We start from the raw sequence: 17,032 nt of genomic DNA, 5'->3' as shown, positions 1-17,032 counted from the left end.
CTTTATATAGTAGGCACAAGGAATTTCACTGTCAGTTTCGTGTTTCTGTTAAAATAAAAAAAAGTAACATATTAGTACTTGCGATTGAGGGCCCCTGCTTTGAATAAGCAAAACAACAACCCTTTCAGCAAAGTTTCTTACAGCAACTACTTCCGTTGCAATGCTGGTCTGATACAGACCCAAGGATGCCCCTCTCTGAACCATGGTAATTAAATTGGGAGCAGGCTGCAGGAGTTATGGTAAACAATGGTTTGGGTTACATGTACACTGATGCAAACCATGGTTAATGCTAACCATGGTTCCCCTGAAACTAGAAATTGTAACGATGGCATGAAGTAGGTTTGCAGAACATAGCTTCATGAGTTAGTCTCAACTGTTGTTTGCATCACTGCACATTCAATGCAAAACCCTTGTTAACCCTAGAAATGGAAAGGAGAGGAAAAGTTGCTACAAGGAGAGAAAGAAGTAGGATACACCTATGCTTCACTCCTGATCTCCGCACCATGGTTAAGATATCAACAACATCACATCTGAACTGGACTTTGGTGAAATAAAGCACACTTATGGTCATTGTACTGCAGACCACACAAGTGTTCTCCCTTTACCCTACCACACACACAAGATAAATTGCTGAAATCAAGAGCGCTAAACCATTTTGACAACTGAAGATTTAAAGGCTGAAAAGTATGCACAAAGTGGGTTAGAGGTTGGGTTCTAAATTTACTAGTTCAGAAGTATTAAAAGACATCTCATACACACACACACACACACACGAAAGAAAAATATTAAAGGACGGAGTGGAGTTGTGGTTAATGTGTATGAAAACATGCAGGCACAGAAGCACCGAAATAGCAAGCTTAAGTTTAGGAACAATACTAGGGAACAAAGAGAGACACCACCAACAGCACACCAGGGGGCAGTTATACAACTGTCCCCTATCTGTTACCTCTGTCTAGCGAGGATCCCATCATATACAAGATAAAGGAAAGACAATTTGTTAAGCAATGACACTTAAAGCACATCGAAAGCACATCAAAAACATCGCAGCATCTTTTGATCTGTTACTTTTGAAGACCTAAGGAAAATTTGGAGCAATTAACCAGTCCTGGTTACTGTATGTTTTTAATTAAGAAATGTAGACAAGAGCCCCAGGAGACACCGTCTCTTGAGGTTCAGATGCCTATGAAGGTTTTCATCCCAGTTCTGTCTTGCAAAGCTCATTGTATTTAAATTGGAAACAGTCCATTGAATTTAGATAAAAGTTAGGCATTATCTGGTCCGCAAAGTTACAGCGGAAAACAGTAATCACACTGATTAAAAACTGCAAGTTCTAATTAAAGCCAAAATCTACTAGGCTTACACAAATGTGCACACAGTTTTTATTTTGTCAGTGAGAGACTGCAAAAATGTCAAATGAGAAATCGTTAACAATAATCTGAAACATTTAACAGTACAAACACTTTTAGGGAATATCAGAATGCATCCTAATGCTAAGGGTACATTTTCAATAAACAAATGGTTTTTGCCTTACCAATACCATTTTGATACTGCTTCGAAAACAAGTAACTTTGTGGAAAAAGTTTTACACGAGCTCATAATTAACTTATTAATTATGTTAATGCTGTATATTTACCTCTTTACCTGAGATAGTTTGCAGATTTTGCATCTTTTATAGCATATATTTAAGTAACCAATGCAGTATTTATGATCCAAGTAACTCCCATTTTAACACCAAACGTTAGATGAAGACTATGTGCTATCAGTGATATATGGGAATACAATCACAGAATCACACATTTGGACTACGAGAATTTCAGGACCCTGATGTTTATCTTAAGATTAAAGTTCTGGAAACATGCATTTATGAACAAATTCCAGTGTTCTATTTTTTTTTGGGGGGGGGGGAAGGTCTGGGATCTATTTAGATAAACACAAATGCATGGCCACATCAAGAAATCGCTGACGTTCCCCCCCTGGATGGCAGACCCTGTGCCATTTGACAAACTACTTCCAAAGCTCCCGCCTCAGTTTCAAGCAAGGTTTACCATGCAGAATGGAAGGCTGAAATTCAAGAAACTCTTGTAAGGCCCCTTGGACACATGGAACTAGTCCCAAGGTTCCTAGGATCCAAGCCAAGAATTTGACCCATCCGTATTGATTAGCCATTGTTACTGCAATTCACTTTAAAGAAGGATCACGGCTGTGATTGGTTGGACCTCACATTCTTAGATGAGGCTCTGGGCAGATTTCCCACAATGCAATTAGCTTGGCATTCCCCCTCTATTTTATTATGTATCTTAAAGACTTAAGAATTTAGACAGTTATGATCCTAAATAGACTTAACTTACCAGTCTCCTTTCCAAAAGGATTTTCTCATAAAGTGTATTTGCTGATTTAGCAAAACCATTGTGTTGTTATCGTTTTTAAAGGGGGTGTAGTTTCAAAATTAAAGCATTCAAAACACTTTCAACTTCCATGTTGCACTTCTAGAAAGTTTACATGTGAATGAAACTTAAGGGGAAACCACCTCAATAATTATAATACACTTTCCTGTTCTGGATAACTTTTAAAATATACATAGTGAATGTGGGGTGGGGGGTGGGGTTGGTTAGAATGGGTTAAATCTATTTTACGAAACCATTAGACTAGGAACAGAACCATATTCACCCAAAACTACTGAGAATTTTTTTAATGTCAGTCTTCCACTGGAATTCATTATAGAATTTTCCCCTGCACTGAGAGCAATAGCTATTGGTAGATAATTAGTATTTAAACATGGTCAGAATGCAAGATGCATATTTGTGTTGTAGTCCTGAATACCACTGAGTGAGCTTCCTATTCCCTCTGCAATTCTGTATATTAATTCTACAGGCATAAAACCAATCGCTCAAGCGCACTCCATTAAAATGCATTTTCTCTTGTGTATAAAACTGAGTTCTATGAATCTCAACACCACCCTCCCCCAATGATATTTGCTGCTGCTCTTTCTTGCTGCACAATGCGTTGTTACATTTGAAGGAATCCAATGCAAGCTATTTAAAAAGCAAACTCAACATGCAAATGGAGATAGGGGGAAAAGCAGTAAGTGGTATTTTGTTAGTGTTAATATACCAGCCTCCTCGCCTTATCACCAGTATGAATAATATTAAAATAACTTCAGCACAACCCTCACATGGTATGCCCTTTTTGCAACTGGATGCTAAATTAATTTCCAGCATCCAAAGCTAATTTAGTTTATTTGTCAAAATTAAGAAAGGAGTAAACACTTTATTATATGAAGCTCCCACTTGCTTTGGATATATTGCTCCAAAAGACCCTGGCTAGGAAAGGCAGTTTAGCCTACTGAAAAATGATGAATTAATCAAATCAACAGGGCTTGTTCAGAGTGTTGATCGAAGTTCACAACACAGATAAGGTGGAGAAAATGCACAATTCATTAGGACAGAGATTATTTACAATAACATTTCTGGAGTTGAGACATCCTGTTAGCCGCAAGCATACAAGGCAAACATACAGACTTAGGCATACTTCAGTTAAATATATATATATATATCACCACAAGCAAGAATATGCATATACAGAAGAAGTGAACAATTCAGTTTCCACCAAATAGATTTAGACCATCGGCTAAGTGAACAATCAAAGCAATGCTTCTTGCAGATGTTGCTGTACATGAACCATGCAGGAGAAGTGAATAACTATGACAAAACAGAACAGCCCATCTGTCAAAAGGACAGCAAGAAATACTGTGAATACCCATTTTGCCCAATGGGTTGAATCATGGAAGGCAATACTTCTACGTATTTATCTTCCGGAGTACTATGATAATGTTGCATCTAATAAAACAGAAAAGAAATCCACATGTGTGCTATTGAATTCATTTTAGAAAGTCATGATATGAGGGGAAATGTTGCTAGGACTGGCCCTCTTTGAGAAATGAGGTAGGACAAATGTTTTTCTTTCCATCCCTAAGAACTTGGAAGTACAGGAGTTCCTCTAGCTTCCTGCTTATGTTGGAAGAAAGAAATAGCAAATGCATTGTCACAATAGCAGAAACCTGAGGGTAATTCTACACTGGGCATATTTCACAATCATAGGATCAGGCTTACTGTCTGGACCAGGGGTAGGCAAACTAAGGCCCGGGGGCCAGATGCGGCCCAATCGCCTTCTCAATCCGGCCCACGGATGGTCCAGGAATCAGTGTGTTTTTACATGAGTAGAAAGTGTCCTTTTATTTAAAATGCATCTCTGGATTATAGGAATTCATTCATTATTTTTTCCCCCAAATACAGTCCAGCCCACCACATGGTCTGAGGGACAGTGGACTGGCCCCCGCTAAAAAAGTTTGCTGACCCCTGGTCTGGACCATTCAAGTCAAAAGGAGTTAAGATGTTTACAGAAGGGGAAATGGATCCACCCACTCACGTACTGTATATATGGGATATTCTGTTTTACTTCCTGTATCCCTATAGGTCTAAGGGGCATTATACCATGTAAAACCATGAGTCCATCTTGCCCTGTCTTATCTAGCTATACAGACTAGTAGGGGCAACCCAGGGTTTCACTACTTATATATTCACTGGCCAAACAGGAGTTGGTAGAGATGCTTTATTGTTCTATTCATGTGGCTGTTGAAAGGCAAGATACATAGATGTATTCACTTGAACAAAGAAATATTTGCAGAGACAGTGTCCTCTGTATTGAGGAAGAAAACGCCTGACCTAGTTTAAAGTAGGATTGCCACTTTTAACTCAACCAAATTAATGACAGCCAGGTCCACCACCACATGAATGGAGCAATATGAGGACGACACCCGAAGGCCTTATTGTAAAGCACAGTCAAGTGGTTTGACTTCTTAGGATTACTGAACACCGGCTAAAAAACAACAGCCCACCAATGTCTAATAGACTGGGATCTTCCTACCCAGCAATTTCAATTGTCAGAACAGATATAACATGGTGTTATGGGCTGGATTCAACTAAACAGTTGTGCTAGTGACAGCAAGCACAAGTCCTGTTAGTGGAACAGGGCTTCACCCCCACACTGTGCGCCCCCCAATCAGCTTGACAAGGGCTGTGGGGGTGGGGGGGATACCTCCAGAAATTGTTCCTTCTGAAAATCAAATAATGTTTGCACTGATAGAACACATGAATCTCCACAGCACTGTCCAATCAATAATGTACTCTGATTTATTAGTTTGTTTTTATAACATACTTGGCAGAACACATATTTGAAGTGGAAGGCAAGACAGGCGATAGTTCTGGGGTGGGGATATTTGGCCTTCTGAGAAAACGTGAGTCAAACTTTGCCCTTAATATATGCTTTTGACTCATAGTTCCCCAACTATAAACATACTAAAATTATAAGCAGGTGGCAATCTTAGTTCAAAAGTCACTAGCATGAATTTCAATAGCTTGGCTAAACCCAGAATAGTACTTTGCTCAGTAGCATTTGTGCACCCCAATTAGACAATTATTTCTCTGTTAAGTCATGTAAAACTGACCATTGGTTTTGCAACATGAAAGGAGGAGGTGAATGTTCAGTGATGTTATCCATGCCACTAATGCTTATGCTTCAATACCATTTTTCTGTGTGTGAAAATATGTGATAATCTTAAGCAATCATTGCATAGCTTCCTTCTCCAAATCTAAACAATATATGCTACAGAAGTTTCCCCTCAATCCTTAATAATTTGGATCTCATTGTGCATTCTTTCAGATTAAAGAAGCTATATAATCTTTTTTCTTTTTTTTGCGGGGGGGGGGATGAATGCTTAAGATTCTGTGTGTTTTGAGTTTGCTGTAATGTCATTCTCTTTCAGTCCCCGTTGACCACATCCAGTTTTGCTAACTGCACAATAGTAAGAGAATTCGATGTTCTTTCCATTTCATTGGCAGCTCAGGCAGCTAAGCACATATTTGGGAATAGTTTGCATTCAACTTAATGTGAATTGTTCCTGAGTAAATATGCATAGGAATAGGCTGAAAAGATCTGGGAGAAAATAATGTATTTTAAAACGTTAGGTCTTCACTAGTTCAGTTCAGCGAAGACTTGCCAGGAAAGAGGCATCCCAAGTTTCTATAAGTGTGTTTAAGAAGAGACTGCATCTTTACCTGTAACGTCTTACTAAAGAGTGAACATCCATTTCTGCTTGCTACTTGACTAAACACTAAATTCAGGCAAGGAAAGCAGTTATCCTTTCCCAAGACCTTTTCAATTAATACACTGTATCATTTAGTAATTCATACAGAGAGACACCTTAAATGTTCCTCTGGCTCCTTAGTTCTGTGATGTGATGTTTTAATGGGTGTTAATTAAAATGTGTTAGCTAAATATTTTTTTAAAAAATATCACCTTTTTGGGGGACTAGACTTTGCCTGTGCAAGTACACTTCATGGCCACACTTGGATAACTATGTTTATTGTGAAAGGAATGAGTCCAAGCAAAGCTCAGGCTTAGGTGGCCCCCTCACGCCCATCCAGTGTGGCCAAAGGGACATGACTGGAAAACTTTGTTCCCAGTTTCATTTAATCATGGTTTAGTGCATATGCTTTGAACCTCCATTTCCTCCAGCCAGCATGGCCAATGTTCAGGAAAGATAGGAACTGTAGTCCAAAACATCTGAGAGACATCTTATTGCATCTTATTGATCTTATTGCAAAAAACAAACAAAAAAACACAACCAAGTTTCAAAACCCAAAGTTTGGACCTGGTTTGTTTGGACCTAGGTTTGTCCCTATCACAATTTGCAGCCATTACATATCATGGTCTACTTGGGTGGTTTTAACTCTTTTAATTTAAATTAAAGAGTTTTTAATTAATTTATCTCATTTAATTAGACAAACTTATGTTTAGACAATGGTATGTTGAGATTATCGTATCAGTTTAACAAGTCAAGATGCAAGCAAACATTTTTGCCTATGTGGCACAAACAATCGAAACCAACAAGAATATAATAATAATAATAATAATAATAATAATAATAATAATTCATTATTTGTACCCCTCCCATTTGACTGGGTTTCCCCAGCCACTCTGGGCAGCTTCAAGCATATGTAAAAACACAGTAAAACATTAAACCTTCAAAAGCTTCCCTATACAGGGCTGCCTTCAGATGTTTCCTAAATGTTATATAATGATCCTTAACATCTGATGGGAGGGCGTTCCACAGGGCAGGTGCCACTACTGAGATGGCCCTCTGCCTGGCTCCCTGTAGCTTCAACCGCCAGAAGGCCCTCAGTGCTGGATCTCAGTGTCCAATTTATCACCTTCTCATTTTGTCAGAAACAGGAAACTACAGTTCAGAACAAGTCAGGCAATTAAGGCAACTTAATCTGAACAGGGAAATTCTCTATTCATAGTAATCTATGTGTATTTAAAGATGTTTCAAATGTGTTAAAAACAGCTGGAGGGACAAGCAGGCCCCAGGGTTATTTTAAGAAGTTAATTAAGGAGCTTGTTGGTTTTTCAAAAATGCAAGCAAACACTGCGTGTTCTGGTAGCATTTGGGTTTAGCTTAATGTATACATGCTTATTTTGTAGAAGTTTTTAATTCTAAAAGAGAACTTGTATCAGATTGTTGCTGTTATTTTTCTAAGATTGCATTTGCTGTTTTATGGTGTAATTTTGAGGTTTTAATTATTGAACTCAGCCTTGATGTTTTTTGGAAAAGCAGGATTAAAAAAATAGACCAAATAAGTAAATTCACACTCATTTAAAAATACTACTCAGATATAGGACAGCTCTTACTAAAAGCAGCTCTTAAGGAATTCCTATGTAATTACACAACATTTTTTAAAAAAGAAAGAATTCCAATGATCCGTGACCAAGATATTTAATTTGGAGAGATCCACAGCAGACTCACCACATCAGGCAATGAATCCTTGCATCTAATTTTAAGAAATAAGAAATCCCAAGTCAGAGTCTCTGCTGCTAAGCACAGCTAGAGAAGCATGATGCGGTAACTGAATCTCTAGTGAATCTCAGATACCGAGGTCAGATTACATCTTGCCTATCTCTAAATTCTACCCATAGCAACAATAAGTCCAAACTAAAAAAAAATTGAACAGGGTGGGAGCACATGGTATTTGGATCAAGTTGTGCTTTACTTTAGCTGTAAAATTATTTAAGAGAGACAAACCTTCATATGAAGTATCACAGCTTTTGAAGCCCTTTCTTCACTGATAAAAACTACTAGTAAAGCAACGGCCCAATGCAAGTCGAAAAACTGGAACTATCCCACAAAAATGTGAATATTGATCATTTTAAGCCAGAGGGATTTGCTTATCCCACTGGAACAACAAAACTATTTCTAAAGGTATCAGAACCTAATCTACCTTTCCCTTTAAAAATTGAGTTCATTAAAGGTAGAACTTTAACTGGTGGTCTTCAGAGGCTAGAAAGAGAAATGTACATGTACCCACCCTTACAGCAACAGAATAAATATCCATCACCATTATTATTATTTTTTAAAAAGCTGCACCTGAAATGCAAGACTAGCATTCTACAGTCAAGAGGAAAAACGAAACAAGACACCAATGTCCCAAGAACCCTTCACAGGCAGCAGGAACCGAGCATGCAAGGGCAGAACCCTTGCCAAGAAAGCGAGAAGAGCCTCTTTAAAAAGGACAGAATATATTTTGCATTCCCCATTACAGGTCTCTCTGAGCATTCGCAAACAAACTATTTCTCGCACCATCATATCGCCATAGTTTATTCTTTCATTATATATCTGCTCACAATGCTGGATGCAGTTTTAAATCTAAAGTGCTTATAAAACAAAAATCCATGCAGAAAAAAGACATGTGGTTTCTTAACGTATTTTTATGTATCAGAGACTGGAAGGTGAATGGCAGAATTGTCACTGAGCTTTGAGCATTCTCAGCAAAATTATAATTTAATACAGTGATATCTTGGTTTGCATACGTCTTGGTTTGCATACATTCTGGATTACAAACCCGTCAAACCCGGAAGTGCGTGTCCCGGTTTGCAACCTTTTTTTGGATTACAACCCTTTTTTTTGGATTACAAACAAATTTATTTTGGAGGTCCCATTGACGAAAGCGCGCCTTGGGTTACAACCTGTTTTGGTTTACAAACGGACCTCCGGAACGGATTATGGTTGTAAACCAAGGTACCACTGTAATAGGTAAGCAAACCAGCCGCCTTCAGTGCTTCATTCCAACGTGGAAGATAGCCCTGTACCATTTCGCTGGAGAGGCTACTAAATTTATCATGCCAGGCTGCCACAGCTGCTGTGCTTTGGTGTGCATTCTCTATTTGCCTAGGGGGCCATGGCTGGACCAGATCACCAGCAAACTGAGCGCAGTGTGATAGAACTCACCCTTGCAGAAGCCAAACCGGTTCTACTTCAACAAGACTTGTTCCTCTAGACACTTGGTACTCCACTCTTTAATAATGTTTTTCCTAAACTTCCCTGGAACAGATGCTACGCTAACCAGCCTGAAATCTCCTGGGTGCCTATTTAAAAATCGGTATTACATCGACTAGTTTCCAGTCTTCAGGGACTGATCTTAGGTGGGATGTGACATAGTTTTGTTAGAGGACTGGCCATTTCACACTTGAAGAACTCTTTTAAGAACTCTTGAGTAGAATCCACTCAGACCCAGATTTGCCAGCTTTTTATTTTGTCAATAAGGCAAGCTTAGTTCCTTGTCATCACTATTTGCCTCAGTTCCTCAGAAGCCCTTCCTGGGAAGTTAGTTTAGACACAGAGATATGCCTTATATCTTCCGCTGTGAAGAAAGATGCAGTTAATTCATTCAGCTTCTCTGCTATCTCCTCATCTTCCTTTAGCACACCTTTGACTCCCTTGTCATCTAAACACCCAATTACCTTCCTAGCTGGTCTCCTGCTAATAATGCATATTAAAATAAATGTTGTTGGTCTTTATGTTTTTAGCAAGGTGCACAGCCTTACAGCCTTTCTGTCAAAGTTTGTGTTCCTTTTTGTTCTCATTTGGACAAAACTTTCAATTTCTGATTGCATTTCTAATTGCAATTCAGCGCTTGTCAGTACAGATATTCAGATGTCAGCTAGCAAAAGAGCCTCTCATAACAGACTTCCAAAAGTCTTCAAGTGCTACGGAGGTAATGCCCTATTTGCTTGGAGCGTAATCCTTCATATTAAAGAAAGAAGTTCCTCAGGGGAATGTTCTGTCAGAGCTTCCTCAAGAATACACATGCTTGTCAAGAGAGGCAACTCAACACAGTGCTGCTTCAATTTGAATCTGTGCAGCCTTATTTAAGAGAATTCATCAGCATGCCGGACGCTTCTCACTTGAAAAATCCCCCAAGGCATTAGAAGTGCATTCCAGGCATAAACATCAGTAAATGTAAGAGTTGGAAAGCTTTATAAAATGATCACTGCATTTAATTAGAAGCATATTTTTGTCATTACAGTATCCTGCTTTTTCCTCAGTTCCCTCAGTACCTTTCAGTTAAAATCATGAGGTGAGAAGCACAGGGAATGCATTTTAATAAGCTGAAGTATTAACTGCAGTCAGACAGGCTTTAACACTCTATTTACCTAAGGGAGACCCGTCCTTGAAAAGTGTCTACACTATTGATTACACGGAATAAGTTATACAAAACAGGTAAATCAATATATCTGATTAGCTCACTCCTCATTCATGCAGTGTGCTACCTTTCAGAATGCACATAGCTCAGTCTCTCTTGATCACCACCTAGCCAGGTGGGAAAGGGCCCCACTATCAGCCTCATCCATGTGATTCCAGGGCTTCTAACGTTAGTGAAATTGTGTGGATGTGACCCCTGAGATGATGAGGGAACACAGGACTTTGGGATCCTATCATGGGATGAGAGAAGAGCAAATTTAGGGTTATACTGAATGCATCCTTGCATTTAATGTGCAGGGTGTTGTTGTTTTTTTAATGCAAATTACATAAATTGGGAGGGCTGGTTGTTTTTGAGATCACAGGCAGACAGAATTTATCTGCAGTGGGAGAAAGTCCCCCATTGGCACTAGTTCAATACCAGCTTTGGAAGGGATTTTCTGCAGGACCACAGCAGAGGAAGAAAGCCTGAAATTCCCCTTCCCAATTTGCTCTGCATTATGGCACACATAATTTTGTGTTTTTTTAAACAAAAAACTGCACATTAAATTTCTAAGATGTAACACTGATCACAAATTAGCCTTCCTCAAACATCAGTTTTGGACTATCATTAGCCCCAGTCCATTCAGCTAATGACCATGGTGACTGGGGTGGATGTTAGTTGTAATCCTACACAACCGGAGAGCACTAGATTGGTAAAGCCTGGTATAAACCAATATGCAATATGTGGGTTTGCGAGAAATGGGAATCCCTTCCCTGTCCTAGGAGGAGAGGAACAAAATGGGAGAGTGCTTGAACTGTGTACTTCTCATACAGAAGCTAATTTTCCTAATCATAGTTATGGCTACAGATGCATGCTAACACAGCGATTATCATGTCTAGCTCAGCCCAAACACCCCTCGTTTTGGAAGGCATGGTTGACTCTCTCGTGACACAGATCAGAGGTAGCTATCTCAAGGAAACTGATAATGTAAGCTGATCCTCTATCACTCAGTTATGTTGAACGGAATTCAGTCACCTGTTCCATCTTCAAGTAGTTTGTGGCAGATAGATTAAGATAGCTTCAAAGTACAGGGATATGTGGTGAGAATTAGTTTACGCATAAAATTTGGAATTTTAATGTAAATATACCCATAGGCAAATACCTCCCATTCACACAAAACATAAATTAAATATTTGTGAAAAACAGATTTGCCTCACTCTCTTATGAATAGAAAAATAATTGTTTGATTTTATTAAACCAAAATGGAAAAATCAACCATTGCTGCTCAGTAAAAAACGATCACAAAAAGAAGAAATTTAATGTAGCACCTAGTTGGTTTACCAAACGTTAAGTAATTCTGCGTTGAATTGACTTATGGTAATACTGAACTCTTGCGACAACTTTTTTGTTGGGGAAAGTTAAGTCTCCATGTTTTAAAAAATAAAGCCTTTTTAGATTTCAAATGATGAAAGCCAACAGTCTTTTTAAGGTAATGGGGGAAATAAGAAATATATACTGTCCCTTTTAAAAGGAGGTGCACATATGGGATCTGAAGCACAAATTGGTTGAAGCACATGCTGACAAGTCAGTACCTGCCAAAAATCCTGATGAGAGGGGGGAAGGTTAGGAAGAAAGGGAAGAAAATGAGCAAAGGTTTGGTTACAGAAACAAAAACAAAAAACAAAAACAAAATAATTACAAACTGTACATCGTTAGAGGAACCACAGAATAAAACAAATAAAGAAAAAAACCCAATTCATGTCTCAGGAACAAGATACTGCTGCACACCTTAGAACCAAGAAATAAAAGGAGGCACAAATGGTCAGTGAGTTACCTGCCAAAACATAATAAAAATTAAAATTAGTAGTTACTAAATTAAAGAGAAAGAGAAAGAAAGACTTCCATAATTCCATCAGTTTATGCCAACAAAATCAATATGCCACAAAGCTTTGACAAGAGCTGGGAAGTGGTAGAAGGGAGGCTGCTCACAGATATAAAACAATGTTTGGAAGAGCCTACAGCATCTTTATATTGCAAGCACAAACCCTTAACAATATATTTCCTTATGCTTAAAAAGAGATGAGTCTTCCCTGATGGGCAACATCTGTATTGGGCCTGAGGCACAAACCAATTAACCACTGCAGTTAAAAATTAATGGCTAACCCCAGGTTAAAATCTAAGATCCAAATATATCACAGGCAGCTGTCCAAGTCCTCCTGTAGGACTAACATCCTAGGAATGAGCGCTAACAGCTGAACTTGAAGTGGACTGTAAAGGGCACAGGCACGTTTTTTGTCAATCGATACTTCTTCCTGGAAGATAGAATGGCCTAGTTCACATATAAGCCAAACCATGAGCGTGCAGGGCTCCCGGACAGATTGCAGGTGCTTTGCTCCTCCTCAATCCTGGCGCTCCACTGAAGTGAGCTAAGCCATGGTGTGCCTCAGTGTGTTGTCCATGCTTGAGGTTCATCTCCTTCCAAACAAGCCACCAGCTGTAAGCACGGTTTATTTTTGGGTTACAGCTGGTGGCTTGTTTGGAGTAAGGCAAACCATAAGTCTGGGTTTAGGAGACATGCTGAAGTCAAACCATGCCTTAGCTCACAAAAGCAGCAGCAAGAACTGAGAAGAAATGAAGTGCCCACGATCTCCTCTCTGAGAGCCAGCACACCCATGCTCAGCCTTTCATGTACACTGAGCTATGGAAGCAGTATGTCAACTGCTGATCCTTTTCAAGCTGCTGTATATTGTAAAGGCAAAAGCAGCAGTTTCATACATATTGACATGCACGGCTCACGACTAATGCATTCCGGATTTGGGTTTTCCATGCCCAAGAAGCCACCCTAAATCAATCAGAACAATTTGCTGAAGCAAACAGCAAACAAAGACGTCTGGAACTTGACTGAGGGAGGGAGAGCAAATGCCCGCTGTATATTCCATTATGGAAAAATATGTTCTTTTAAGCAGCCCAATGGAATTTCTCACAGGTTACGTCCTTAACAGTTCAAATTTTCTGTCAACGGTGTGGTACAGTAAATAAATATGCAAAGAACCAACTGACAGAGCACATCTGTCACAAAAAAGGTCATCAAAAAGAGCTGAAACAATTACGCAGCACAAATTCAGATTATCTGGATAGATTCAGTAGGATTGGTGGCATTATATATATATGCACATAAATAAAAACAGATCTGTAGCAAGATCTGAAATTTCAGAACAGCCAGTCCGCAGGGGCAAGAAAATATGCTTAGTGTCTATTATTGCAATGTCAATTAGCCAACTTGCCTTCAGGCATATCCTTGTCCGCAACGCTATAAGCAGCAGGGTAGACTATTGCATTCAATATTATATTCAAAACAGTCATAAACAAAGTCTTGATCACATCCCAGGATAACCAAGAAATAGAAGGCTGTACAAATTAAGGTGTGTGGCCATGCAGAGAGGATTAATGCCCTATTCTCCAGGCCCACCCATATTCCTGCCATCACTGCTGTGCCCGACAGCAGCTTAAACTGAGAGCAGCTCAGTCCAAGCCAGAGTTACTATTGCCAAGTCAAAAAGAGTCCATCCTCCCCTTCAGCTGGCCAGGAGCAGAGGCAGATGGTGACACCATCCCATGTGTGCAATGAGCAGAGTGGGACGGGAAGGAAGAGACCAGTTCCACACCCTACGGCTGCACAGCTTGGCAGAGAAAGATGGTTCCCCTCCCCTCCGGAGGCAGGCTGGTGGGAATGGCACTCCACCTCCAGACTGAGCAGAACGGGCCTGCCTCCGAAGAAAGGAGGGGGGAGCGGCCAAGGATGTAGTCTGGGTGTCAGCTCTTAAAAGCACAGCAGCAACTGTTCACTTCATTATAGGTCAGCCCAGTAATGAGACAAAGCAGGAAAGCAGTAAGGAAATTTGCCTTTGCCTGAGAGTGCTGCTCAATGAAATAAAGAGCAGGAGGGACAAGGAGGCAAATGCAGCTTTGGAATTCTGCATCTCTTTCTTATATATACAGTGAAAGAAGTTAAAAAGAGCTCGGGGAGGGGAATTCCACCTTCCCATTGATGGTATTTGGAGATTAAAAGTTCAATTTAACACTGAATCACTGTGGGAGGAACATGTTTTACCCTAGATATAACATCGCGAACAAAGCTATGTTTCCTGCAGGAAATCCATGATTTGAGAGGAAAGATCCTAGTCCTAACTAAGATGGAGAATGCAACAAGCTGCGCTTGCTCTTGTGTGTCAGCAGTGGAGACACAAAGGATGTCTGCTCTCCCAAGGTGAGGAGAAAGGAGAAAATGAGGTCAGCAACTGCAAGAGTATCCATCTAGCCTGAAGGAAGGGCAGCACAGGTAAAAGGGCAGTCTAAGAAGCTTGGAGGTTCCTTTCTCTTTCCCCATGTAGAAGCATCAACCTCCAGCGCAAGCTGACTTGTATCCAACACCCATTTTGATTTTTAAGAGACATAAGGATTTCACACACTGAATTTCTATCACAGGTGAAAAGAACACCACTCAGGTGAAATTATCCCAAATGAGAAAGGAAAAGCCACAACTATACTTTGGAAGCTGAAGCTAAGTATTAAAATTAACTGTGCTAAATCAGATCAAAGATCCACCTAGACCAACGTTTTGTTCCCACAGCAGCCAGCTAGATGCCTCTGTTTTTTATTCTTAGATATGGTTTTACATTCTTGGTGCTGCACAAGCCGGGCCAAGAGAGGCTGTTTAGAATCTCAAATTTAGTCCCCTTCTCCGTGGTGGCCCATAAAAATTCCCTGCTATAATCACCTCCAAAATTAACACAGCTATGCTTACTGCTAGACAGTTTCACAGACAGAGAGGAGAAAACAAACATTTCCTTAGTAGCTAAAATGGTAATTAGCATGCACCCACAGGTTTAAGAATCTCACCTTCCCATCATAGCGTTTCACCACAAACTGATCAAGTCCGAGGTCTAAAAGAAACAAGAGAAAAGCAAAGGTTTTATGTAGCGCGGATTGAATGTTATGAAATATATTCACATGGTTCAAACACATTAAGCTCTAACCAACCAAAACATAGAAAGTACAGGAAAGCTCAGCTTAATAGTAGCTTCATTTTATATCTTATGAAATGTGTACAGATCTGGGGAATAGTAGCTATAGCTATATCAAGACATAATGGTGGTGCCACACCTTGCTTCTCTTAGAACAGAATACACAAGTTATTTCTCTACCCTTCCCTACTACCTTATACATTAACCTCTGTCCTTCAATATTTATACTGCCTTAAGCAACAGATGCCATTAACAGATTTCAAAATTGCCATCAAACTTTAAGTAACATTCATTTCATAAAGCTGAAAGCAAACGATGGTCTGTGAGCTCCAAACTAAGTGGGTAGAAAAGGTAAATTTGAAAGATGCTGAAGGGAGAAGACAGTAATCAATAGTTAATCTTACAGAAGGAGAGGAAACTAAGGAGCAGATGCAACAGTAGATAAAGGTACTAGAAATGTTGCAGTAACCTGCCATTTGCCACCATGAAATACAGTGCACACAACATGGTGTGCTGGGGGGGCGCAAGACCAAATGGGTTATATTCACCATTTGCAGCCTTGAAGCTTCCAGCACGGATTCAATCCATTATACCAGCGTTCTACTTGCGGTAGCTAAATTGAGGAAGAAGCCACGCACGGCATTTCCCCCATCACTGCAATCAAGATGCAATGAACTGGAACCTCAGAACCAGGAAGAAAAATAGCAGCCGGAACTATTCCGCAAATGCCCGCAAAAGAGCTTATGCATGTGTTCAAACAGTGCTGTAATATGTAGGCACTATAAGCCATTCTTGTGCTTCTGCTTGAAGCTGTTCTGCTTGTGCAAGAGGGTCCACATCATCTTAGGATGCAATTTTACCTTTTCCAATCAACAGTTGAGCGGCAGATGTAAAAAAGCCTTCCATAAGCAGAGTAAACTCTGCAATAGATTGTCAGTGGTTCCAGGTGTTTTGTTACGCAAAAGGGTGGGCAAATGACTTTATCCGTCAGATTTAAGGGTGAAAAACTTGCTTAAAAACATACAAAATTCAGCTGGATCCCAGAATGAATCAATTGTTTTTATTACGGTTCAATCCTAATTAAAGCTAGAAGCCAGAAAAGAAAGCTTTGAACAACAAAATACGATGAGGTATTTGAGAATCTCTCATACTAGAAAATCACAGGTAGTTATTAACATTGAATTATGAACCAGTAATCAGAGGAAGAGAGATGAAAGACTTAAAATGATTGGAAAGTTTGACATTGCCTTTGTTTGTTTGTTTGATGAAATTTATACACTGCTTGATTGGGAAAAAAATGCCTCAAAGCAGTTTACAAAAAGATAAAACTATACAAAAGTTAAAATATTAAAATAGATTAAAATTACTTCAACTTTCTAAGCATCTGGGTAGGCTTGCCTAAACAAGAATGTTTTTAGCAGGTGCCGAAAA

The 17,032-nt window shown here is 39.5% G+C and overlaps 1 protein-coding gene across 1 annotated transcript in view; it reads right to left on the bottom strand.

Moving 5' to 3' along the window:
* Positions 1–17,032, bottom strand: part of MICU1 (mitochondrial calcium uptake 1) — a 129,325-nt gene that overhangs the window by 66,710 nt on the left and 45,583 nt on the right. The window contains exon 5 of the mRNA XM_081004734.1: positions 15,477–15,520. Coding sequence (XP_080860860.1) covers positions 15,477–15,520 — 44 coding nt within the window. The remainder of the gene's footprint in view (positions 1–15,476; positions 15,521–17,032) is intronic.

The sequence above is a fragment of the Podarcis pityusensis genome, assembly GCF_964106645.2.
Source record: "Podarcis pityusensis genome assembly, chromosome: 5".
Lineage (NCBI taxonomy): Eukaryota > Metazoa > Chordata > Lepidosauria > Squamata > Lacertidae > Podarcis > Podarcis pityusensis.
This window is presented reverse-complemented; position numbering and strand designations above follow the sequence as displayed.